This window comes from Jaculus jaculus, chromosome 13 (genome assembly GCF_020740685.1).
Source record: "Jaculus jaculus isolate mJacJac1 chromosome 13, mJacJac1.mat.Y.cur, whole genome shotgun sequence".
In the NCBI taxonomy this organism is placed as follows: Eukaryota; Metazoa; Chordata; class Mammalia; order Rodentia; family Dipodidae; genus Jaculus; species Jaculus jaculus.
Genome location: NC_059114.1, coordinates 28,867,222 through 28,891,411, shown reverse-complemented (window position 1 = coordinate 28,891,411; position 24,190 = coordinate 28,867,222). Strand labels below are relative to the sequence as shown.

Below are 24,190 nucleotides of genomic sequence, written 5' to 3'. Positions count from 1 at the left end.
TAAATATATTTGCAGAAATCAAAGGAATTAAAGAAGAAAACATACTTCTGAGGAGACACAGGAAACCAACTTAATGAAATAAACAGGCTAGGGCTGGAGAGATGGCTTAGGGGTTACGGTGCTTGCCTGTGAAGCCTAAGGACCTGACTTCAACTCCCCAGGACCCATGTAAGCTAGATGCATGTGGTGGTGCATGTGACTGGAGTTTGTTTACAGTGGCAGGAGGCCTGTTGTGCCCATTCTTTCTCTATATGCCTCTTTCTCAAATAAATAAATAAAAATAAAATATTGAAAAAAAAGAAATGAGGTTGAAATAAGGTATGAGTAAGGAACTAGAAATACTGAAGTAATATCTTGTGTATGATAGTGCACACCTTTAGTCCCAACTTGGGAGGCAGGACTAGGAAGGTCTCTATGAGTTCGAGGCCACCCTGAGACTACATAGTGAATGCCAGGTCAGCCCCGGCTAGAGTGAGACCTTACCTTGGAAAAAAAAAATACCAATCAGAAAGTCTAGAAGTGGAAAACACAGTAAGTCAAAATCTCTGTAGAAAGCCTCACCAATAAGCCGGGCATGGTGGCACACACCTTTAAACCCAGCACTCGGGAGGCAGAGGTAGGAGGACCACCATGAGTTTGAGGCTACATAGTGAGTTCCAGGTCAGCCTGAGCTAGAGTGAGACCCTACCTCAAAAAAAAAAAAAAATTAATTAAAAGGAAATAAAAAAAGAAAGTCTCACCAACAGAATGGTTCAAGGAGAGTACAGAATATCTGAGCTAGAAGACTAAGTGGCAGACCTAGAACATTCAAACAAAGAGAAAGACAAACTAATAGGAAGATATGAGTGGGAATTTCAGGACATTTGGGACACTATGAAAAGATCAAACTTAATTTAGGGTATAGAAGAAGGAGAAGAATTTCACCATAAAGGCATAATAGGTATTTTCAACAAAATCATAGAAGAAGCCGGTGTGGTGGTAAATGCCTTTAATCTTAGCAGTTGGGAGACAGAGGTAGAAGGATTGCCATGAGCTAGAAGCTACTCTGAGACTACATAGTGAATTCCAGGTCAGTCTGGGCTGGAGAGAGACCCCACCTGAAAAAGAAAAAAAAAAAAAAACGCCAGAAGGTCTTATAATGATATATTCCAAGTTCTGAAACATAACAACTGTTAACCAAGATTATAATATCCAGAAAAGCTACCCATCGTAAATAAAGGATAAATAAGGACTTTAAATAATAAATCAGGCTAAAGGAATATATGATCACTAAGCTACCTCTACAGAAAACACTCTGCGAGATCCTTCAGACTGAAGAGAAAGAAAAGCACATACATGAGAAAACAGGAAAAAAATACTATGTTCAAATAATAGTTAATACAACAGGATGCATTACAAAAGCAAAGAAAATGGCAATAAATACATACTTTCAATCATAGTTTTTTAATTTAATATTTTATATATCTTATTTATCTGGTAGAGATAAAGAGGGAGAGAGAGACAGAGAGGGAGACAGAGAGAGATTGAGCGCATCTGGGCCTCCAGCTGCTGCAAACAAACTCCAGATGCATGTGCCACCTCGTACATCTGGCTTACATGGGTCCTGGGGAACCAAATTGGGGTTCTTTGGCTTTGCAGGCAAATGCCTTAACCACTAAGCCATCTCCTGCAGTCCTCTTTTTTTTTTTTGTTGTTTTTGATTTTTGTTTTGCAAGCTAGGGTTTTGCTCTAGTCCACACTGACCTGGAATTCACTTTGTATTCTCAGGGTGGCCTTGAATTCATAGCAATTCTCCTACCTCTGCCTCCTGAGTGCTGGGTGCACCACCATGCCCGGCACCTTCCTTTCTTTCTCTTTTTCCTCTCTCCTCTTTCTCTTTGCTCCTTTATTTTTTATAGTGCTAGAGATGGAAATCAGGGCTTTGTACAGGCTAGCTTACAAGCATGTTCCCATTTGTTTATAACCTCATACTCTCCAGCCCATTCTTTGAACCATCTACTACTACACTGCTCCCAGAATAACTCTTCTAGAATGTATACCCAACCATGGTGGTTTTCTCCATGCAATTTTGGAGTTCTCTGTAGTTTACATAATAAAGTCCAAGCTCAAAAGTCTGAGAATAAAAGAATCTTTGGAATGACCTTGATACACTTTCTCAACCTTATTCCCTACTGGTAACTTTTTCTTTTCTTTTGGAGACAGTGTTTTACTACATAGTCCAGGATGGCCTTGAACTCATGAGCTTTAGCATCTGGATGACTAGAATAAAATGCATGCAATCACACCCAGCATTGATGACTCCTTTTTGTGTCTTCCTTCATTTTTCTCTTCTCTTTTATATCCTTATTTCTCTCTCTCTCTTGCTTTCCCTCTCCTTCCCTTCCTCATTCCCTTTCTCTCTGTCTTTTTTTTTTTTTTTTGAGGTAAGATCTCAGTCTAGCCCAGGCTGACTTGGCACTCACTCCATACTTCCCTGCTGACATCAAACTCACCGTGATCTTCCTACCTCTGCCTCTTGAGTGCTGGGATTAAAGGTGTACATCACCACACCTGGCTTCTTTCCTCCTCTCTCTCTCTCTTTGTTTTCTTGGGTTTACAACATAGGGTCTCACTCTCACCCTGGCTGACCTGGAATTCACCATGTAGTCTTAGGGTGGCCTTGAATTTACAGACATCCTCCTATCTCTGCCTCCTGAGTGCTGGGATTAAAGTCAGGCACCACCACACCCGGTGGTCTTTCTCTTTAAAAAAAAATTTTTTTTGGTACTTTTATTTATTTGAGAGCGACAGAGCGAGAAAGAGGCAGATAGAAAGAGAGAATGGGCGCGCCAGGGCCTCCAGCCACTGCAAACGAACTCCAGACGCGTGTGCCCCCTTGTGCGTCTGGTTAATGTGGGTCCTGGGGAATTGAGCCTTGAACCGGGGTCCTTAGGCTTCACAGGCAAGCAATTAACTGCTAAGCCATCTCTCCAGCCCTCTTTCTCTTTTTTGAGCTAGGGTTTCATGCAGCACATGCTGTCCTTGAATTTGCTGTGTAGCTGAAGCTGGTCTTCAGATCACCCTGCATTCACCTACCAAATGCTGGGATTACAGGTGCGCAGCACACTATCCACCTGAGTTTGAGGGCCACCTAGTGGAATCTCTGATTGGTCCTTGTATCTCAAAGGAGGGGTTGTTGTGAGAAAGCCAGTTCTTTCTTTTTTTATTTTGGTTTTTCAAGATAGGGTCTCATTCTAGCTCTTGCTGACCTGGAATTAACTCTGTATTCTTAGGGTGGCCTCAAATTTACGGCAATCCTCCTACCTCTGACTTCTGAGTGCTGGGATTAAAGGCCACCACACCTGGTTTAATATTTTCTTTCTTGCAAAGAACCTTGAACCTTCTTTGCCCATCTTGCTTTTTCTCTATTCCTGGGAAGTAAAACCAACAACAGTATCCACTGTATACCAGGACTGAGGCTCAGCAGTTAAAGCACTTGCCTGCAAAACCTGACAACCTGAGTTCAATTCTTCGGTACCCACATATAGACAGATGTGGCATGTACATCTGGAGTTTGTTTTCAGTTCCTGGAGGCCCTGGCATGGCAATTCTTTCTATCTTTTCTCTATCTCTGTGAGGTAGGAGGTTGATGTGAGTTCGAAGCCAGCCAGAGACTACATAGTGAATTCCAGGTCAGCCTGGGTTAGACCACAAAAAAAAAATCTTCCAAAAAAGACCCCCCAAAAACCGGTGCTTGAGAGATAGTTTGGTGGTTAAGGCACTTGCCAGTAAAGCCAAAGGACCCAGTTTCAACTCCCCAGAACCCACATAAAGTTAGATGTACAAGGTGGAACATGCATTGGGAGTTTGTTTGCAGTGGCTCTTTTCTCTCTCGCTTTATCTGCCTGTCTCTCTCTCTCATAAATAAATAAATAAATACAAACTGACCCCCCCCCCCCAATACTACAGTGAAATGTAATCTCACTGCTGTCAGGATGGTGTATTTGTCAATTTCTTTTTCACTCTTTTTTTGTTTTTCAGCTTTTCCAGGTAGTGTCTGGATCTCTCCTGGGCTGGCCTGGAACTCACAGCAGCCCTCCTACCTTGCCCCCACCCAGAGCTGGGATTAAAGGTGTGCACCACCATAAGTAGCTTGTTACATTTCTTGTGGTGGGGACAAATAATTGATAAAAGCTACTTAAGGGAGGACGGGTTTATTTAATCTCAAAGTCTGAGGTTGGGCGGGCCTGGCAGCAGGAGTAGAGGTAGGAGGATCACTGTGAGTTTGAGGATAGCCTGATACTACAGGAGTGAGTGCCAGATTCGCTTGGGGTAGGGTGAGTCCCTACCTTGAAAACAAACAAACAAAAATCCCATATGGCCAGGTGTGGTGGTGCACGCCTTTAATCCCAATACTCAGGACACAGAGGTAGGAGCATCGCCATGAGTTTGAGGCCACCCTGAGAATACAAAGTGAATTCCACGTCTGCCTTGGGTAGAATGAGACACTACCTCAAAAAACCAAAACAAACCAGGTGTGGTGGTGCATGCCTTTAATCCCAGCACTTGGGAGGCAGAAGTAGAAGGATCGCTGTGAGTTTGAGACCACCCTGAGACTACACAGTGAATCCAGGTTAGCCTGAGCTAGAGTGAGACTCTACCTTGAAAAACAAAAACAAAATTATTTAAAAAGCCAAACCAAAACAAAAATACCATATGTTATATACACATAATAGAATACTGTTCAGCCACAGGAAGATCAAAATTCTGTTATTTGAAGCAACATGGACAGAACTGATTTCAAAATTCCATGCCTGCTTAAGCTACAAAGTGAGTTCAAGTCCACTACAGGTAACTTAGTGAAACTCCTTCTCCAAATAAAAAGCAAGCTAAAGCTGGGAGTAGTGGTGCAATGCTTTAATCCCACTTGGGAGGCAGAGGTAGAAGGATTGCTGTGAGTTCAAGGCCAGCAAGCCTAAAACGACATGGTGAATTCCAGGTCAGCCTGGGCTACAGTGAGACTGTACCTCGAAAAACAAACAAAAAAGTAATAATAGTAAAAATATCCCTAGGCCAGGATAACCTCGAACTCCAGGTAATTCTCCTATCTCAGACTCTTGAGGGCTGAGACTAAAAGCTTGTGCCAACATAATGAGCTTTAAAATATATTTAAAGGGCTGGAGAGATGGCTTTGTGGTTAAGGCGCTTGCCTGAAAAGCCTAGGGACCCAGGTTTGATTCACCAGTACCCATGTAGACCAGAATCACAGGGTGGCACATGCATTTGGAGTTCATTTGCAGTGGCTAGAGGTTCTGGCGTGCCCATTTTCTCTATCTGCTTCTTGCTCTCTCTCTCTCTCTCTCTCTCTCTCTCTCTCTCTCTCTGTGTCAAGTAAATATATATATATATATATGTATATATATATATGGCTGAGCTACTAAAGGCATTGCTTGCAAATCCTGCGTGGTGGGAGCTTGGTTCAATTCCCTAATACTTGCTTAAAGCCAGACAGAAGTACAAAGTGCTGCATGTGTCTGGAGTTAATTGCCAGCAGCAAGAAGCTCTGGCACACACATTCATTTTTTTTTCTCTCTCTTAAAAAACATCTACCTATCTATCTATTCAAAAACATCAACAAAAAAGATATGAAAGTGGTCCCCAAGGAATTAGCTGGCTTTTCCTTTTTGTCGAGGTAGAGTCCAGATCTAGCTCAGGCTGACCTGGAATTCACCATGTAGTCTCAGGCTGGCCTCGAAATCACAGTGATCCCCCTATTTCTGCCTCCCTATTTGCCGGGATTAAAGATGTGCACCACCACGCCCATCTTAGCTAGCATTTTATTTATCTATTTGTTTTGTTTTTTTTCCAGGTAGGGTTTCACTCTAGTCCAGGGTGACCTAGAATTCACTATGTAGTCTCAGGGTGGCCGCGAACTCACAGTGACCCTCCTACTTCTGCCTCCCGAGTCGTGGTATTAAAGGCTTGCGCCATCACGCCTAGCTTGGCTCGCATTTTAAACCAAAATACACATGTATGTTTACAAACGCTAGTTTGGAAGATTAATAGTTGTTATTCTTTGTATTTATTTATTTGAGAGAGGGGTGGGGGGACAACTGCACGCCAGGGCCTCTAGCGGCAGCAAACAACTCCATCCACATGTATGTGCCACCTTGTGCATCTGGTTTACGTGGGTCCTGGAGAATTGAACTGTCGTCTTTTGGCTTTGCAGGAAAGCGCCTGAACTGCTAAGCCATTTCTCCAGCCAAATAGTTGTTCTTTTGATGTGTTATTTCCAATCCATTATTTCCTTTACCTACTTGAGTGTGTCAGTGTTTCTTGCCACTGCAATTATATGCCAGGTGCATGAGCCACTTTTTGCATTTGAATTTACTAAGAATCTAGGGAACTTAACCCCGGGCCAGAAGGCTTGGCGAGCAAGCACCTTTAACCACCGAGCTCTCTCCTCAGCTCCCCCCCTCTTTAATTTCTCTTGGAGAGTTCCCACACTTTAACCTCAACTGTAAAAACGACTCTACGTGGTTTGTTTCCAGCACTAGGAAAGCGAGATGCGCCGCCAGTAGGGGGCAAGAATCATTCAGGCATGCCTATCACCTAAGCAACGGCATCAAACGGCATTCTCAAATGACTTTACAAAAGGGTTACCAATAAGTTATAGTATGTCTAAGAATAATTAAAAGATGGAAAGTAAACAAGCGATTGAGGCAGGGTCAGTGTTGTTCGCAGCAATTAATAGAGAGCACAAGTTGGTGCAGATGACCGTGTGTGGGAAAAGACTTAGCAGCCGGGCTCAGGGCCGTGGGAGAACCCAGAGGCTTCGACTTCCTAGTGGTTTTATACTTTTTATAGTTTATGTCAGGGAACCCAACAAGAAATGACTTGTGTGCATAATGAGCTCTTCCAAGTGACAGAAACACCACCGGGTACTTCAGAGGTCGTAGCTGCGGTTCTGCAAACAGCCTTGGGCTGCTGCCAAACCGACTCCTACAGCGGGGGTACGACGCATGCGCACAGCCCACCGATTGACCTCTCGTCACCAGAGCGCAGACCTTCTTCCCAGCAAGCCACGGGAAAAAAAGGGGTGGGGGGCGCGCAAGTCTCGCGAGAACTCAGCGAACGCCGGCGGAAACGGCACACACGTGACCGTGCAAGGCGGCCTTCGCTTTCCCCCTCCCCCTTCTCTGAAACCCGGCCCCCTCACCCCTCGCCCACCCCAGAGCTGCACGAATGGACAGCTTGGGTTCCGGAATTTCCTTGGATCCAATCACTGGTACTAAGCTAGCGGGAGCTGGTGGAGTCCTTTTTTGGGGGGCGAAGGCAGGGGTCGGCCAAGATGGGGGGAGAAATCATATTCCTTCACCTAGGAAGGAGGTGGGGCGGAGAAGGGCGCGGAGAAGCGGGGGTGGTAGCGGAGGGAGGAAGTCACGTGGGGGTGCGGTGCGCGCTGCGTGCGCGCGGCGCCTGATCCGCCGCCCCGCCCCCTTCCTTCGGGGCGGGGGGGCCGGGGGAGGGGCGTCAAGATGGCGGCGGAGAGGTAGGCAGAGCCGGACGCCGCTTCTGCCGCCGCCGCCGCCGCCGCCGCCTCCGCTTCAGTCGTCTCTGGCTCTTCAAGCACTCGCTGCCCGGGAGAAGCTTTCCTGGATTCTTGTTGCACAGCCAAAGTAAGTCCTTCTCGTCACCTTCTCCTTCCACACACGCCCTCCCGGACAGCCTCCCACTCCCACCACTCTCCGGGGTCCGTGTGGGGCCGGGCTGTGGGGGGGGCCGCCACCTCACCCCCGATTGGAGCTCGTTCTCCCTCGGCCGTCCTCTCCCTCCGCAGCCGTAGGTCCCGGCGCCGTTCCCGCTGCCACCGCGTCCTCCGCCCGTCCGCTCCGGCCCTAACCCTGCGGTCGTCTCGCGTGGGGCTCTCGGTTCCGGGAGTCCCGCTGTCTGGAATCGGGGACGTCGCTGAGGCCGGCGAGGCTGGGGTCTGCGGACGCTTGGGCTCCACCAGGGTCTCCCTCTCTTTGCTTCCCTGGCACGACCCAAGGGCGGCGACGTCCGGGACGCGCGAGCGAAGTGTGACCGCGATCCTGCCTAAGTCCTCCTGCCGGACCATTTTTCCCGGTCTCAGGCGACGGGTCGTCTTTCCTGAGTCGGCTCGGCTCGCCGCCGCTTCTCGGGGGATCTGGCTGCTGGGGCGGTGGGGGTGTGCGTGGGACTTGTGGGGGCTACCTTCGCGCCGCGCGGCGATCAGCTCCGTTTACCCCCAAGCAGGAGTTCACCTCCCAACCTTAAGGGCCGGGGTTGTTGGACATTTGGCGTGCCGAACTTTTAAGTTCCCCAAACCGGTGTGTTCCCTGAAGTGCTTACGGATGGGGCTTCACCGCTTCGGACACTCGATGTCCCTGAAGCCTTGTGATTGTTTCTTTCCCGACCCTGGCATCCAGCTCCTCCCCTTTCCACCCCGGCTTTGTGCTTCTGTTTGGTTAATGTTTGTGGACCACTGACTTGATCTTCGTACATACAAGCGCTATTTAAGTGCATGCTCCGTTTACTGTGGGAGGCTTTTGTTTTGGAGAGTTGGCTGGCTGCGAAACGTGGGAAAAGAACGGGAGAAAATCAGAGCGTTTTTATGCATTGAACTGCGCAGCCAATTGTAAACGCACCCGGAAGTTTGTGCTAAACACGTGTTGAGGGAAGGTTAGAAACGGGTCCCCTTTGACCTTTAAAAGTTGACTGTTAGCAGTTTATGTTGAGTTACATGTTTCATATTCTCCAGACAGTAAGATTTAAAGGTGGAATAAGGCTTCTAAGAATCATCCCAGCAGGATCCTGCAACTGTCAAATCCCCAATGCGCTAGGGGCAGTTCCCACCGACAGTGCATTCAGAGTAAAAGGGGGTCTTATTTTCCTGCGATCAGAGTTGATTTTCATGAGCAATATGGAAAGTCATAATGGCTGCACAAAACCTAAGTTTATCTAGAATGTCTAGGATAAAATGAATCTGCTACTGGTATCAGTGTGTGACACTCCACCACCCCCCCCCCCACGTGTCACAATTTTCCTCTTGCTACATCTTTCATCTTCTGCTTACCTCCCCATTTAACTTTATTCCATGCTACTTCTTTCATAATGTTAAATACTATTGATTTTAGTTGTTGCTTTTCAGAGAATGATACTATGTTTCAAGCAGTTACCCTTGTCTTGGACTCTGCTGAAGTAACTACTTCAATAAAATGGTCCTTATGAAGACTGTAGATTGGAGATTTTTTTTTTTTTTCCTAGAGTCGTCAAAGGAAACCCTGACGTGCTTCGCTCAGAATTGCCCTCCCTCAATCTTCCTGGTGTTGGAATTACAAGCCAGCACCAACATATATTCCAAGCTTTCCAATACCTTCAGCAAGTGATTTGTGTCAAGGGCTTTTAGTTCTGTGTAGATATTTTGTTTCTTTTTTCTTTCTTTCCCCTTCCCTCCACCCCCGAAGGAAGTAGGGTCTCTTTTTAGCTCAGGCCTTTTGAGTGCTGAGGTTAAAGTTGTGCATCACCATGCCCGGCTGTAGATATGTTTTGATGTGTCTTAGTGTTTAATTTGAACTTTGAGTTGAGGTTTGCGACCTGTGAAGGACAAGCACACTCAGGTATATTCTTTCCGGGTAATGTTCCATTAGGTGCTTCTAAGTTTCTGTGATTAGCCTGTTTAAAGTTTTGTGTAAAGATAGTTTCGGAGAGGAATTGCTTTTACTTTAACTAATTAATAGCTAAAATGATAGTTGTTTTTATGTGCTAAGTGACAATCCACATTGATATGAGTTAAATTTGTTCAGCTACTAAATAGGACACCCTTGGGGCATATACTACTAGTAATTTTATTAAAAGGATTTAAAATTTCTTTATTTGCAAGAAAGGGAGGGGGAGAGAGAGAATGAGAATGAGAGATTTGGCACAGGCTTGCCAGGGCCTTTAGTCACTGGAAATGAAGTCCAGATACATGCACCACCCTGTGCATCTGGCTTTATGTGGGTACTGGAGAATGGAACTCTGGTCCTTAGGCTTTGCAGGTAAGCACCGTAACTGCTAAGACATGTCTCCAGCCCACTACTGGTAATTTTTGTAGATGGAAAGCTTGTGAAGAATAGGAACACTGTATATTGAGACTTTATTTATTTATTTATTTGCGAGAAAGTGAAAATAGGTGCACCAGGGCCTCTACCATTGCAAACAAACTCCAGATGCATGTGCCACCATATGCATCTGGCTTATGTGGGTTCTGGGGAACTGCACCTGGGTCCTTAGGCTTTGCAGGCAAGTGCCTGAACCCCTAACTTATTTCTCCAGCCCATGTGTTGATATTTTAATTCTCTATAAATATCTACACACACAAAAAGAATATAAACTCTTATGACTAAGAGATGGCTCAAAACCCCTTGTATAAAACTTAATTTAGGGCTGGAGAGATGGCTTAGCGGTTAAGCACTTGGCTGTGAAGCCTAAGGATTCCGGTTCAAGGCTCGGTTCCCCAGGTCCCACGTTAGCCAGATGCACAAGGGGGCGCACGGGTCTGGAGTTCGTTTGCAGAGGCTGGAAGCCCTGGCGCACCATTCTCTCTCTCCCCCTCTATATGTCTTTCTCTCTGTGTCTGTCGCTCTCAAATAAATAAATAAAAAATTTAAAAAAAATAAATAAAACTTAATTTATTGAGTTGGGCATAGTGGCATATGCCTTTAATCCCAGCACAAAAGAGTTTGATTTATTTATTTCAGAACAGTAGTTTTTCTAACTTTTTGCTTGGTGTTTTTTTTTTTTTTTTTTGTTGCTGCTGTTGTTCGTTTTTTGTTTTTGTTTTTTTTTTCAAGGTAGGGTCTCATTCTGGCCCAGGCTGAACTGGAATTCACTGTGTAGTCTCAGGGTGGCCTCAGACTCACGGCTGTCCTCCTACCTCTGCCTCCCCAGTGCTGGGATTAAAGGTGTGCGCCACCATGCTGGGTTCAGTTTTTCTGACTTTTTGTTTCATTTTTTCAAGGTAGGGTCTCACTGTAGCCCGGCTGAGCTGAACTCACTTTTTAGCTTCAGGCTGGGCTCAAACTGACAGTGATCTTCTCACCTCTGACTTCTGAGTGCTTCAGCATTTTAAAAATATTTTATTTTTATTTAAGAGAGAGAGAGGGAGGGAGGCCAGGGCCTCCAGCTGCTGCAAAGTGACTCCAGACATAAGTACCACCTTGTGCATCTGGCTTCCGTGGGTCCTGGAGGATTGAACCTGGATACTTTGGCTTTGCAGGCAAGTGCCTAAACTGCTAAGCCTTCTCTCCAGCCTTGCTCCACCATTTTTATTGCACCCTTACAGTAAGAATTACTTTATGATGTGACCTAGTATACATATACACATAACCCGAGTTTCACAAAATGTTTATTTCTAAAGGCTTTACAATAATTCTTTTCTTTTTTTGGAGGTAAGGGTCTCTTGCTCTAGCCCAGGCTGACCTGGAATTCACTATGTATTCTCAGGGTGGCTTTGAACTCAAAGTGATCCTCCTACTTCTGCCTCCAGAGTGCTGGGACTAAAGGCCTGCACCACCACTTCCCGCTCTAATTTATTTCCCTATGCTTTGACAATCTAAAAATGCTGGTTGTAGATGCCCATGGTGGGGCATTGGATCTGGAGTTCATTTACAGCAGCAGGAGAACCTTGGTGTGCCCATTCATTCTCTCTCTTACCCTCTACCCTCTTTCTCGCTCTCAAATAAATAAAAATAAACAACTTTAAAAGTCAAGGGCTAGGCTTAGCAGTTAAAGCACTTGCCTGCAAAGCCTACTGACCTGGTTCCCCAGTACCCACGTAAAGCCAGATGCTCAGAGGCACACGCATCTGGAGTTTGTTTGAAGTGGTTGGAGGCTCTGGTGTGCCCTTTCTCTCTCTTTCTCTGTCTCTCTTCTATCTCTCTCTGCTTACAGATAAATTAAAAAAAAATTTAGGTTAAAACAAAAATATAAAACAACAAAATAAATCTTTTCAATCAAATAAAACCAAATAGAAAAAATAAAATTAAAATGCTGGTTGTAATGCCACAAGCTAATATGAGAACCTAATACTACAGTGTGAGCAGAAGATTGAAAATACTGGTCCAGTTGTTCCTAAATATCTATGAGGGATTAGTTCCAGGATGGATGAAGATAGTAAAGTCTGCAACTGCACAAGTGCTTTTGTAGCTTTTGTAGTTCTCTTACATGTTAAGTCACCTGTACTTAATACAATGTAAGTGCTATAAATTCACAGTATTGTAATATGAACAATATGAACAATGTCTGCATGTTCGATACAATAGTTATTTTTTTAAAATTTTGCAAACAGAGAAAGAGAATGGGCACAGACGAGCTTTTTTTTTTTTTTTTTGGAGGTAGGGTCTCACTCTAGCTCAGGCTGACCTGGAATTCACTATGTAGTCTCAGGGTGGCCTTGAACTCACAATGATCCTCCTACCTCTACCTCCCAAGTGCTGGGATTAAAGGCATGTGCCACCACTCCTGTCTTACACAGGGCCTTTTGCCATTGGAAATGAACTCCATACGTATGTGCCACTTTGTGCATCTGGTTTTTATGTAATCGGGAATTAAACCCAGGCTAAGTCAGCCTTTGCAAGTAATACCTTTAGCCACTGAGCAATCCCTCTAGCCCCTCAATATAATATTTTTTTTAAAAAGATTATTTTATTTATTTGCAAGCAGAGAGAGAGAGTCAGAGACAGACAGACACAGAGAGAATGGGTATGCCAGGGCCTCTAGCCGCGTACTCCAGATGCATGCGTCCTTTGTGCATCTAGCTTATTTGGATACTGGGGAATTGAACCTGGGTCCTTTGGCTTTGCAGGCATCTAAGCCATCTCTCCAGCCTCTCTTCTTTGGTTCTTTGAAGTAGGGTCTTGCTATAGCCCAGGCTGACCTGGAATTCCATATGTAGTCTTAGGCTGGCCTCAAACACATAGCAGTCCTCCTACATCTGCCTCCTGAGTGCTGGGATAAAGGCATGCACCAGCTTTTTTATTTCCTCATCTTGTCTCTTTTTGGTTTTTCGTAGTAGGGTTTTACTCTAGCTCAGGCTGACTTGGAATTCACTGTGTAGTTTCAGGGTGGCCTCGAGCTCATGGTGATCCACCTACCTGTATTCCAAGTGCTACAATTAAGGGTATGGGCCACCACACCTGGCTTTTCTTTTAAAAATATATTTATTTATTTGAGAGAGAGAGAGGGAATGGGCTTGCTAGGGCCTCCAGCCGCTGCAAACTAACTCCAGATGCATGCACTACCTTATGCATCTGGCTTACATGGGTCCTGGGGAATTGAACTAGGGTCATTTGGTTTTTTCATGCAAGCACCTTAACCACCAAGCCATCTCTCCAGCCCCAAGTACAGTATTTTCAATCCTCCATTAAAGCCTTGAATGTGGAACAAGGTACAAGGATGGTACAAGGTGGAAGCCAGGTATGGTGGCATATGCCTTTAACCCCAAACCCAAGAGGCAGAGATAGGAGGATGGCTTTGAGTTTGAGGCTAGCCTGTGACTCCAGAGTGAGTTCCAGGTCAGCCTGGGCTACAGTGAAATGCTACCTTGGGAAAAAAATACAAAGTGGAGATATCTGATGTCCACTTCTAACATCCACATATGTAAAATTATGTGCATGTGTACCCACAGATACATGAATACACATGCAGAAAATATATGTCACTACTAAGTAGTCAGATTGGCAGGTCTCAACTGCTTTCTTTTCTATTTTGTGGTTTTTCGAGGTATGGTCTTACTGTATCTCAGGCTGACCTGGAATTCACTATGTAGCCTCAGGGTGGCCTTGAACTCACTGTGATCCTCCTACCTCTGCCTCTGGAGTGCTGGGATTAGAGGTGTGTGCCACCATGCCCAGCTCTTTTTTTTTTAATATATATTTTCTAAAATTTATTTTTAAGCAGAGAGAGAGAAAAGAGAGACAGAGAGAGAAAGAATGGACATGCCAGGGCCTCTAGCCACTGCAAACAAACTCCAAATGCATGTGCCCCTTGTGCATGTGGCATATATGGGTGCTGGGGAATTGAACCTGGGTCCTTTTGTCTTTGCAGGCAAATGCCTTAACCACTAAGCAATATTGAGCCCCTCTCTTTTATTTTGATGTCATGATCTTTTCTTCCTATTATGATGACCTTGTGTAGGTAGTGTCTGACATTGTGAAGTAATGAATATCCAGGCCATTTTGTGTCTGGAGGAGCATGTTGTGAGTAGTTCTACCCTTCCTTTGGCTCTTAAATTCTTTCCGCAATGGACCCTGAGCCTTAGAAGGTGTGATTGAAATATTTCAGTGCTGAGCACTCCTCTGTCACTTCTCAGCACCATTGTGCCTTCTGAGTCATCCCAAGGTTGCTCCTATGAGAAAAGAGAAGGTTCTAGAAGTGCTTACTGAGCAGTTTGGTGAGCACAGTCTATACATTTAGCCAAACAGCGGCAAACATTACCCCCCTAGGGCTCATGACTACCCCTTTTGTAGGTTTTCAGTGTCAGGGATGTATTCCCTCTTGTAGAATGGGCCTCCAGTCAAATTAGAGGGCAGTTGGTTTCACCCATAACAGCCATACCTCTATTGCACCTGTTGGCTCATTTGGCTTGGCTGGCAAATGTAAGGCTTGCAGTGCCCACTGTTGGGTATCTTCACTGCTGATTTCTCTCTCTTCCATTGAACTGCATGCAGCATAGCTTTTTCTAGCTTTCTGTCAGCTGGTCTGCATGGAGGAGGTTTTCAGCTCAGCTCCAGCAGGATTTCTCAGTGGCCTTGCAGTCCAGGTACGTGGAGTCTTCAGCAATAGGGTCTTACCATCTATTCCTGGTGGGAAACTAAGGGCCTCAGCAGTGGCCTGTAATGTTTTGGGGGCATCAGGGACCTCCCTGGCCAACAACTCACTGGAAGTTATCCCATCCCTGGCACTGAAAAATTTCTAGTAACAATCTATGGCTCCTGAGTGTTCCATTGTCCTAAAAAGTAGGCTTCCATATGATTTTATTATATCCTGATAGATTTTGATTAGCCCTCCCTCTACCTTTCCTTTACTCAAATCTCTTCCCCTGACCTCACTTAGGCCTTTTCACCCCCATTAATCTGTTCTTCTACTTACATATATGCAATACCATCCTAATAAGTTGTCCCCCCACCACTCCCTTTCTATCTCCTTTCTAGCTTACTGACCTCTGCTACTGAGTTTTGTTCCTACTCACATAGAAGTCTAATCATTTGTAAGTAGGATCCACATATGAGAGAGAACATGTGACGTTTGGCCTTCTGGGCCTCCGTTACCTCACTAAGTGCAGTAACTTTCCAGATCCATCCATTTTCCTGCAAATTTCATAAGTATACTTTTCTTTACTGCTCAGTAGAACTCCATTGTGTAAATGTGCCACATCTTCATTCATCAGTTGAGGGACAGCTAGTCTTTTTTTAAAAAAAAAAAAAAAACTTTTTATTGACAACTACTGTAATTATAGACAATAAGTGGTAATAATTCCCTCCCCTCCACAAATCCATTCTTCATGTCCCCTTCCCCCTCAATTGCTATAGCCTAGGCTGACCAGGAATTCACTGTATTTTCAGAGTGGCCCCATACTCAAAATGATCTTCCTATCTCTGCCTCCATAGTGCTATGATTAAAGGCATGCACCACCATGCCTGGCCCTCATGTTCCACTTTGTGTGTCTGGCTTTACTTGGTTACTGGGGAATCAAAACTGGACTTGGAGGCTTTCCAAGCCTCTGTCTTTACTGCTGAGCAACCCATCTTCCCTCAGTCCCAGCCCCCATCATTTTGTATGATTTACCTTTGCCTCCCTAGTGCTGGGAGTAAAGGTGGGCCACCACCCTCTGTGGCTCCTCTTTTTTTTTGAGGTAGGGTCACAAACTAGCCCAGGCTGACCTGGAACTCACTATGTAGTCTCAGGGTGGCCTTGATCTCATAGCGACCCATCTACCTCCCAAGTGCTGGGATTAAAGGCGTGCGCCGGGCTGGAGAGATGGCTTAGCGGTTAAGTGCTTGCCTGTGAAGCCTAAGGACCCCGGTTCAAGGCTCGGTTCCCCAGGTCCCACGTTAGCCACATGCACAAGGGGGCGCATGCGTCTGGAGTTCGTTTACAGAGGCTGGAAGCCCTGGCACACCCATTCTCTCTCTCTCCCTCTATCTGTCTTTCTCTCTGTGTCTGTCGCGCTCAAATAAATAAATAAATAAATAAAATTTAAAAAAAGCTATAAAAAAAAAATAAAGGCGTGCGCCACCACACCCTGCTGGCTCCCATTATTTTATTTTATTTTCTGCTTTTTCGAGGTAGGGTCTCAGTCTAGCCCAGGCTGACCTGGAATTCACTATCGTGTCTCAGGGTGGCCTTGAACTCACAGCGATCCTCCTACCTCAGCCTCCCAAGTGCTGGAATTAAAGGCGTGCGCCACCGCGCCTGGCTCCCATTATTTTTAACAGTGATTTTTGTGTTCAGTTTCAGGATACTTAAAGTTTTCTTTAAACTCATTTAACTTTTTTCGTTAGAACTTCTATCTAAAAGATATACAAATAAAAGATATACTTATGTGATATTGACATAGTTAAGCATTTGTCTCCTTAAACATCTTCCCATACCCTCCTTCCCCCCTAGGGTCTCACTTTGGCCCAAGCTGACCTGGAATTAACTGTGTAGTCTCACGGTGGCCTCAAACTCTTGGTGATTCTCCTACCTCTGCCTCCTGAGTGCTGGAATTAAAGGCATGTGCCACTGTACCCAGCTTTCCTTAAATAATCTTGTTCTCAAATATAAAAATTTCCAGGACTGGAGATATGGCTTAGCAGTTAAGGTGCATGCCTACAAAGCCTAAGGACCCAGGTTTAATTCTCCAGGTCCCACATAAGCAGATGCACACGTGGCACATGTGTCTGGAGTTTGTTTGCAGTGGCTAGAGGCCCTGGTGGGCTCATTCTCACTCTTTCTTTCCCTCTCTCTCTGATAAGAAAAAAAAAAAAAAAAAAAAAATTCCCAGCTGTGTTGTCCCACACACCTTTAATCACAGCACTGAGGAGTTGTAAGATCACCATGAATTCAAGGCCACCTTGGAACAAAGTAGTGAATTCCAGGCCAGCCTGGGCTATAGTGAGACCCTGCCTCAAAAAAACAAAAACAAAAACAATCCACAATTCCCATATGTTACAATCCATATTTTTTGTCTAACGCTGTATAAGGCATCATAAAACACTGACATTTCTTTGTATCACTCAAGCTGAAGACAAATACACTGGCTGAAAGTATATTCATATAGTGTGCAGTTTGTTTTTAGGGGAAATCACTTTTCATAAGAATGTTTATATAATTGTCTTCAGAGCATTAAATTGGAGGGAGGTTAAAATCAAGAAAGATATCTCAAAGTTTGTTTTCTCTCCTTAGAAGATGGCTAAAAAAACTCATTTTGTTGCAAGATCTGCATTCAGATAATAGTTGGAAAACCCCAACTTAAACATACTTATTTGCTCCTTAATTAGCATCCTCTCCGAACTATCTACTTTTTCATATTCTGTTGGCATAACTAATCACCATAATCAAGTAACACTTTTCTTCTTGTGTTTTGTATTTTTTCTTCTATTTCAAGTCATTCAAACATGTTTCCCATTTCTACACATTACCTTTCTCAGCCTGCTGGATCTTGATGTCTTCCTGTTTCTCTTCTACTCCTACTCCTCCGTTTACTTCCACACAGCTTTGAAGATACTTTCTAAATTACAAACTACTGTATCAAGCCAGTCCTGTTTCTAGAAATCTTGTAATGACTTGTATTACCTCCAGGATTAAGAGAACCCTCTAGAATGATGAATGAAGCCTTGGATAATACCTTCCTTATCTTCTATTTGGGTCCTGTGGTAGTTTGATTTAGGTGTCCCCAATAAATTTAGATGTTCTGAATTGTAGGTCCTTATCTGGTGGCAACTTGGGAATTGGATTCTCCTGGAGGCAGTGTATTGTGGGGGGACAGGCTTATGGCTGTTACAGCTACTTTCCTTTTGCCAGTGTTTGGCACACACTCCTGTTTCTGTTGTCTGCCTCCTGTTGTTTTAGGGGGGAGAAAGAGGTAGAGAGAGGGGGAGAGAATGGGCTAACCAGGGCCTCCAGCTGTGCACATGAACTCCAGATTCATGCACCCCCTTTTGTATCTGGCTTACGTTGGTCTTGGATTTGTAGGCAAATGCCTTTTTCTGAGGTAGGGTCTCACTCTAGCCTAGGCTGACTTAGAATTCAGTATGGAGTCTCAGGGTGGCCTTGAACTTGTGGTAGTCCTTCCAAATGCTAGGATTAAAGGTGTGTGCCTCCAAGCCTGGCTTTATATATTCTTTTTATTATTTATTTATTTATTGAGGTAGGGTCTCACTCTAGCCGAGGCTGACCTGGAATTCACTATGTAATCTCAGGGTGGCCTCAATCTCACGGCCGTTCTTCTACCTCTGCCTCCCAAGTGCTGGAATTAAAGACATGCACCACCATATCTGGCTTTATTTATTTATTTGACAGAGAAAGGGAAAGAGGGAGGGAGGAAGAGGGAGGGGGAGGAGGGAGAGGGAGGGGGGAGAGAGAGAATGAGAATGAGAATATGGGCGTTCCAGGGCCTCCAGCCACTGAAAACAGAACTCCAGACGTGTGTTCTCCCTTGTGTATCGGGCTAATTTGGGTCCTGGGGAATTGAACGTGGATCCTTTGGCTTTGCAGGCAAATAAATGCCTTAACCACTAAATCATCCCTTCAGTCTTGGCTTTATATATTCTTTATGTATTTTTATTTATTTACTTAGTAGAGAGAGAGGGAAAAGAATGGGCACATCAGGATCTCTAGCAACTGCTAATGAACTCCAGATGTATACATGTACATCTGACTTACTTGGGTACTGGGGAATTGAACCTGAGTCCTTAGGCTTCACAGGCAAGCACTTTAACAGCTAAGCCATCTCTCTAGTAAGGATTTCTTATATATTTAGTTGCTAATTATGTTTTAATTTTCTTTTTAAACTTAACTTTGTATTGACAACTTTTTCATAGTTATAGACAATAACCCATGGTAATTTCCCTCCCTCCCCCACTTTCCCCTTTGAAACTCCACACTCCATCATACTCCTTTCCCCTCTCAATCACTTTCTCTTTTTTTTTAAATTATTTATTTATTTATTTGAGAGCGACAGACACAGAGAGAAAGACAGATAGAGGGAGAGAGAGAGAATGGGCGCGCCAGGGCTTCCAGCCTCTGCAAACGAACTCCAGACACGTGCGCCCCCTTGTGCATCTGGCTAACGTGGGACCGGGGGAACCGAGCCTTGAACCGGGGTCCTTAGGCTTCACAGGCAAGCGCTTAACCGCTCAGCCATCTCTCCAGCCCTCACTTTCTCTTTTGATGTCAACATCTTTTCCTCCTATTATGATGGTCTTACGTAGGTAGTGCCAGGCACTGCGAGGTTATGAATATCCAGGTTATTTAACTTATTTTTATTTATTTATTTGAGAAAAAAAAGTGACAGTTAATGGGTGTGCCAGGGCCTTGTGGCACTGCAAAGAACTCTGGGTGCATGCACCACTTTGTGCGTCTGGCTTATATAGGACCTGGGGAAGCAAACCTGGGTCCTTAGGCCATCTCTCCAGCCCCTGCTAAGCTTCTGTCTCTTGTTGATTAGCCATAATTATTTTGTGTGTGTGTGCGTGAGGGGTTTTAAGGCGAGGTCTCACTCACTGTAGCCCAGGCTGACCTCACTCTAGTCCCAGGTTGGCACCAAACTCCTTAGAGCCAGAACTAAAGATGTGTGCCACCACTCTGGCTAAGATTTTTTTGCTCCCTCTTATAATTTTAATGTTTTTTTTTGCAAGTAGAGAAGTAGGGAGGGTGGGAGAAAAAGGATGCACCAGGGCTTTATTAATACTTAATATCTTGTTCTAAAGATGGTGGAACCAGGGCAAGATTTACTGCTTGCTGCTTTGAGTGAGAGTGGGATCAGTCCAAATGACCTTTTTGATATCGATGGTGGAGATATTGGGCTTGCAACTCCAACACCTACCCCTTCGGCTCAGCAGGTAAGCATTTTCAAAATCTAGTATTAATAGTAGTTTTTTAAAAAATCTTCTTACTTTATAATTTTATGTACCTTTTTTTTTTTTTGGTGGTGGTGGGGACTGGACCCAGGGACTGTGTAGGCAAGCACTGTGCCACTGAGCCACAGCCCAGCTTTGTAATGCCTGTTTAAAAAATAAATACTATTTACTTTAGTCCAGGCTGACCTGGAATTTACTATATAGTTTCAGGGTGGCCTCGAACTCTCTGTGATCCTCCTACCTCTGTCTCCCAAGTGCTGGGATGTATGCCACAAGCCTGGCAATAATAATATTAAATCTTAATTATTATTTATACATGTGACTGTTATTTGTTTTATTAATACGGTAGACAAAATTGGCACCAAAAACCCAAGATACTTAAAAATGTATTTATTTGGGCTGGCAGATGACTTAGCTGTTAAGGCGCTTGCTTGCAAAGCCAAAAGACCTAGGTTCGATTCCCCAGGACCCACATAATCCAGATGCACAAGGTGGCACCTGCATGTGGAGTTCGTTTGCAGTGGCTAGAGGTCCTGGCATGCCCATTCTCTTTCTGTCTGTCTCTCTCTCAAATAAATAAATAGAAATTACAAAAGCCCTGCTCCTCCCCCCCAAACAATTGGTATGCCTGTTATTTAAAAATTGTAATTACTTATTTATTTGAGAGACAGACAGAAATGCAGCCAGAGAGAGAGAAGGAATGGGCACATCAGGGCTTTCAGTTCACTGCAAATGAACTCCAGATGCAGGTACCACCTTGTGCATCTGCCTTATGTGGATCCTGGGGAATCGTACCTGGTTCATTTGGCTTTACAGGCAAGTGCTTTAACCACTAAGCCATCGCTCCAGCCCTTAAAAAAATTTTTTTTTCTTTATTTATTTGGGGGGGAGAGAGAGAAAGAAATAGGGAGAGAGAGAAAGAGAGAATGGGCACGCCAGGGCCTCCAGCTGCTGCAAATGAACTCCAGATGCATGTGTCTCCTTGTGTGTCTGGCTTACGTGGATCCTATGGAATTGAACCCGTGTCCTTCGGCTTTGTAGGCAAGTACCTTAAGAACTAAGCAATTTCTCTAGAACCTCCCCCCTTTTTTTAATGAGAGAGAGAGACACTTAATGCACCACAGCATACAGTCACTGCAAGCAGACTCCAGATGCGTGCTTGTGTGACCTTGTGCAGTTGTGTTCCTTTGTGTGTCTAATAACCAAGATTTTGCCAGGCATGGTGGCGCACACCTTTAATCCCAGCACTCAGGAGGCAGAATTAGAAGTATTGCTATGAGTTCAAGGCCACCCTGAGACTACACTAAATTTTTTTTTTTGTGCGTTGGTATTTATATCTGTAATCGACACACAGTAGTTAGAGTTTTTGAGGGAGAATCATTAATTTTCTTTACAAATTTCTTAGCACTAAATTGGGATATTTTTCTTTTTCTTACCTGTACACATTTTGCTGAAAGCAAAAGAAAAGTTCTAAAGTTGGCATGTTTTTGGAGGTTTTATGTGTTCAGAGATTGTTATATTTGGTGTAGTTATCTCACATTCACCCTGAATGTGAAGCCAAGCTTGAGAGAGTGTTTCTGGGATGTAACTCAGGACTTTGGGCTGGTCATTATTAGGCAAGTGCCCTTCCACTGTTATTACCTAGCACTGATTTTTTTTTTCTTTTTTTTGGTTGCTATAACAAAATGGAACTCTTGTTCTTGAAACAGAATTTACTGCTGTATTCCTCTTTTTCTCTGGTGTTTTCTCTCCAGTCGGTGCCACTTAGTACATTAGAACTAGGTTTGGAGACAGAAGCAGCAGTTCCTGTTAAACAAGAACAAGAGACAGTACCTACTCCCGCACTGTTAAATGTGAGGGTAAGAGTCATTCTGATTTGGCATTAATTGTAAAATTATTTGGGATAGTAGCAATAAAATAGTCTTCTAATTTGAAATAGTTTTATCTTCCTAGTTCTGGTTTTGGTATTTTCCTTTCAAAAAATATTTATTTGGCGTGGTGGGGAGAATATGGGCATGCCAGGGCCTTTTGCTGCTGCAAATGAACTCCCAACACATGTACCACATTGTGTATTTCTCCAGCCCAACTATTTTTAGTTATTTGACAGCAACAGACATAGAGAAAGAGGCAGAGAAAGAAAGAATGGGCACACCAGGGCTTCCAGCCACTGCAAATGAACTCCAGATGCATGTGCCACCTTGTGTATCTGGCTTACGTGGGTCCTGGGGAATCAAGCCTCAAACCATGGTCCTTAAGTTTCACAAGCAAGCACTTAACCACTAAGCCATCTCTTCAGCCCCAGCCCAACTACTTTTAATGTTTTTTTTTTTTAGAGTTTTGTCCATTGGTTGTGTAATTTTTGTTTGGTTGTAATTGTGTTTTACATGTAAAGTTCCTCTGACTTTAAAGATAACAATTACAAACTGGGCTACTAGTATAAAATTATTGAATAAGGTGGTTAAAATTTGACATTTTGTGTTTACATATATTAATTTTAAAAAATTCTATTACTTGGAAGAAGATAGAGATTTAATTTCCAAAATACAGTTCTGAATCCCACCTTCCACACAGCTCCCTTACTCACAGTTCTTTGGGTTTTTTTTTTCCAGACAAAATTTAAGAGCCCTCATAAAGCCAGAAGTATCTATAACCCCTCAATGCACCCAAAAGTAGTGTTCATTTCAATCCCTTTAGACTTTATCCCTATATATTTGTCCTAGAGCTCAGTGGTAAGTTTGCTGTAGAGACACACATTAGAGGGTAATTAGAAACAGAGAGTGGGAAGCCCAGGCACCTGGGTGCAGGGAAGGGTGGGGAGTCCCACTGCCTTTCCTTTGAGGGGAAATGCACTGTGATTGGTTGGAAGGTTAGAGACCAAACCCCAGAACAGTATATAAGTTCCAGAGGTAGGTGGTGGGAACAGCTCCCAGAGAAGTGAGGAGGAGGAAAAAGGTCAGGGCAGTGCTTTCAGCATCAAGTTCCTCAGGAGTTTCTGTTGGCCCATCTCATAGCCCTCCTGATCCATGTTCACCAGCAGCTTGATGGCTTGATGGCCTACAGCCTGCTTAACGGAGTCTGTGATGAAGGCACCTGTAAGTGTCTCTTGTAAGGAGCCATAGATGTAGTCTGGCCAGAAACCATCAAGGTAGGTGAGCCCAGAGAACTTGATGTCACAGATTTTGGATCCTAGCTCCCAGGACTTGAGGATGGTGTTGGCCTGGTTAAAGAACTTAAACCTGGCACTAAAGTGGATCCTGCTTGTTGGTGAATTAAAAAATTTTTTTTGAGGTAGGGTCTCCCTCTAGCTCAGGCTGACCAGGAGTTCACTATGTAGTCTCAGGTTGGCCTCAAACTCAAAGCAATCCTACCTCTGCTGGAGCGCTGGGTTAAAGGCGTGCTTCACCATACCCAGCCATGATGATATTTACTGTGTTTGTGTGAGTGCAGGCATATGCATGCCATGGTGTGGATATGGAGGTCAGAGGACTAGTGGGTTGGTCCTTCCACCTCAAATTTTTTTAAATTATTTATTTATTTATTTATTTGAGAGAAAGACAGACAGAGGGAGAGAGAGAGAATGGGCGTGCCAGGGCTTCCAGCCTCTGCACACGAACTCCAGACGCGTGCGTCCCCTTGTGCATCTGGTTAACGTGGGACCTGGGGAACCGAGCCTCGAACCGGGGTCCTTAGGCTTCACAGGCAAGCACTTAACCGCTACGCCATCTCTCCAGCCCCCAATTTTTTTTAAGATTAATTTTTTTTTTTAATTTGAGACGGGGTGGGAGGGGGGAGAGAGGGAAAGAACGAACGAACGAACAAATGGGTGCATCAGGGACTCTAGCCACTGCAAATGAACTCCAGACCCATGTGCCCACTGTGTGCATCTGGCTTATGTGGGATCTGGAGAATCAAATCTGGGTCCTTAGGCTTCCCAGGCAGGCGCCCTAACTGCGAAGCCATCTCTCTAGCACTCCCCACCTTTTTTTTTATCTTTTGTTTTTTCGAGGTAGGGTTTCACTTCAGCTTAAGGTGACCTGGAATTCACTATGTAGTCTCAGGGTGGCCTTAAACTCGCAGATTATTCT

At 44.4% G+C, this 24,190-nt stretch overlaps 1 protein-coding gene across 3 annotated transcripts in view; it reads left to right on the top strand.

Annotated features, from left to right (window-relative positions):
• The first annotated feature begins 7,508 nt into the window (after positions 1–7,508).
• The window catches only part of Sbno1 (strawberry notch homolog 1), a 73,443-nt gene continuing 56,761 nt past the window's right edge, over positions 7,509–24,190 (top strand). For 2 of the 3 annotated variants that reach the window (XM_045131980.1, XM_045131979.1), the window contains exons 1-3: positions 7,509–7,658; positions 19,956–20,087; positions 21,860–21,964. In XM_045131980.1, coding sequence (XP_044987915.1) covers positions 19,956–20,087; positions 21,860–21,964 — 237 coding nt within the window. In that variant the 5' untranslated portion in view covers positions 7,509–7,658. The remainder of the gene's footprint in view (positions 7,659–19,955; positions 20,088–21,859; positions 21,965–24,190) is intronic. The other variant, XM_045131981.1, reaches the window with a different exon arrangement.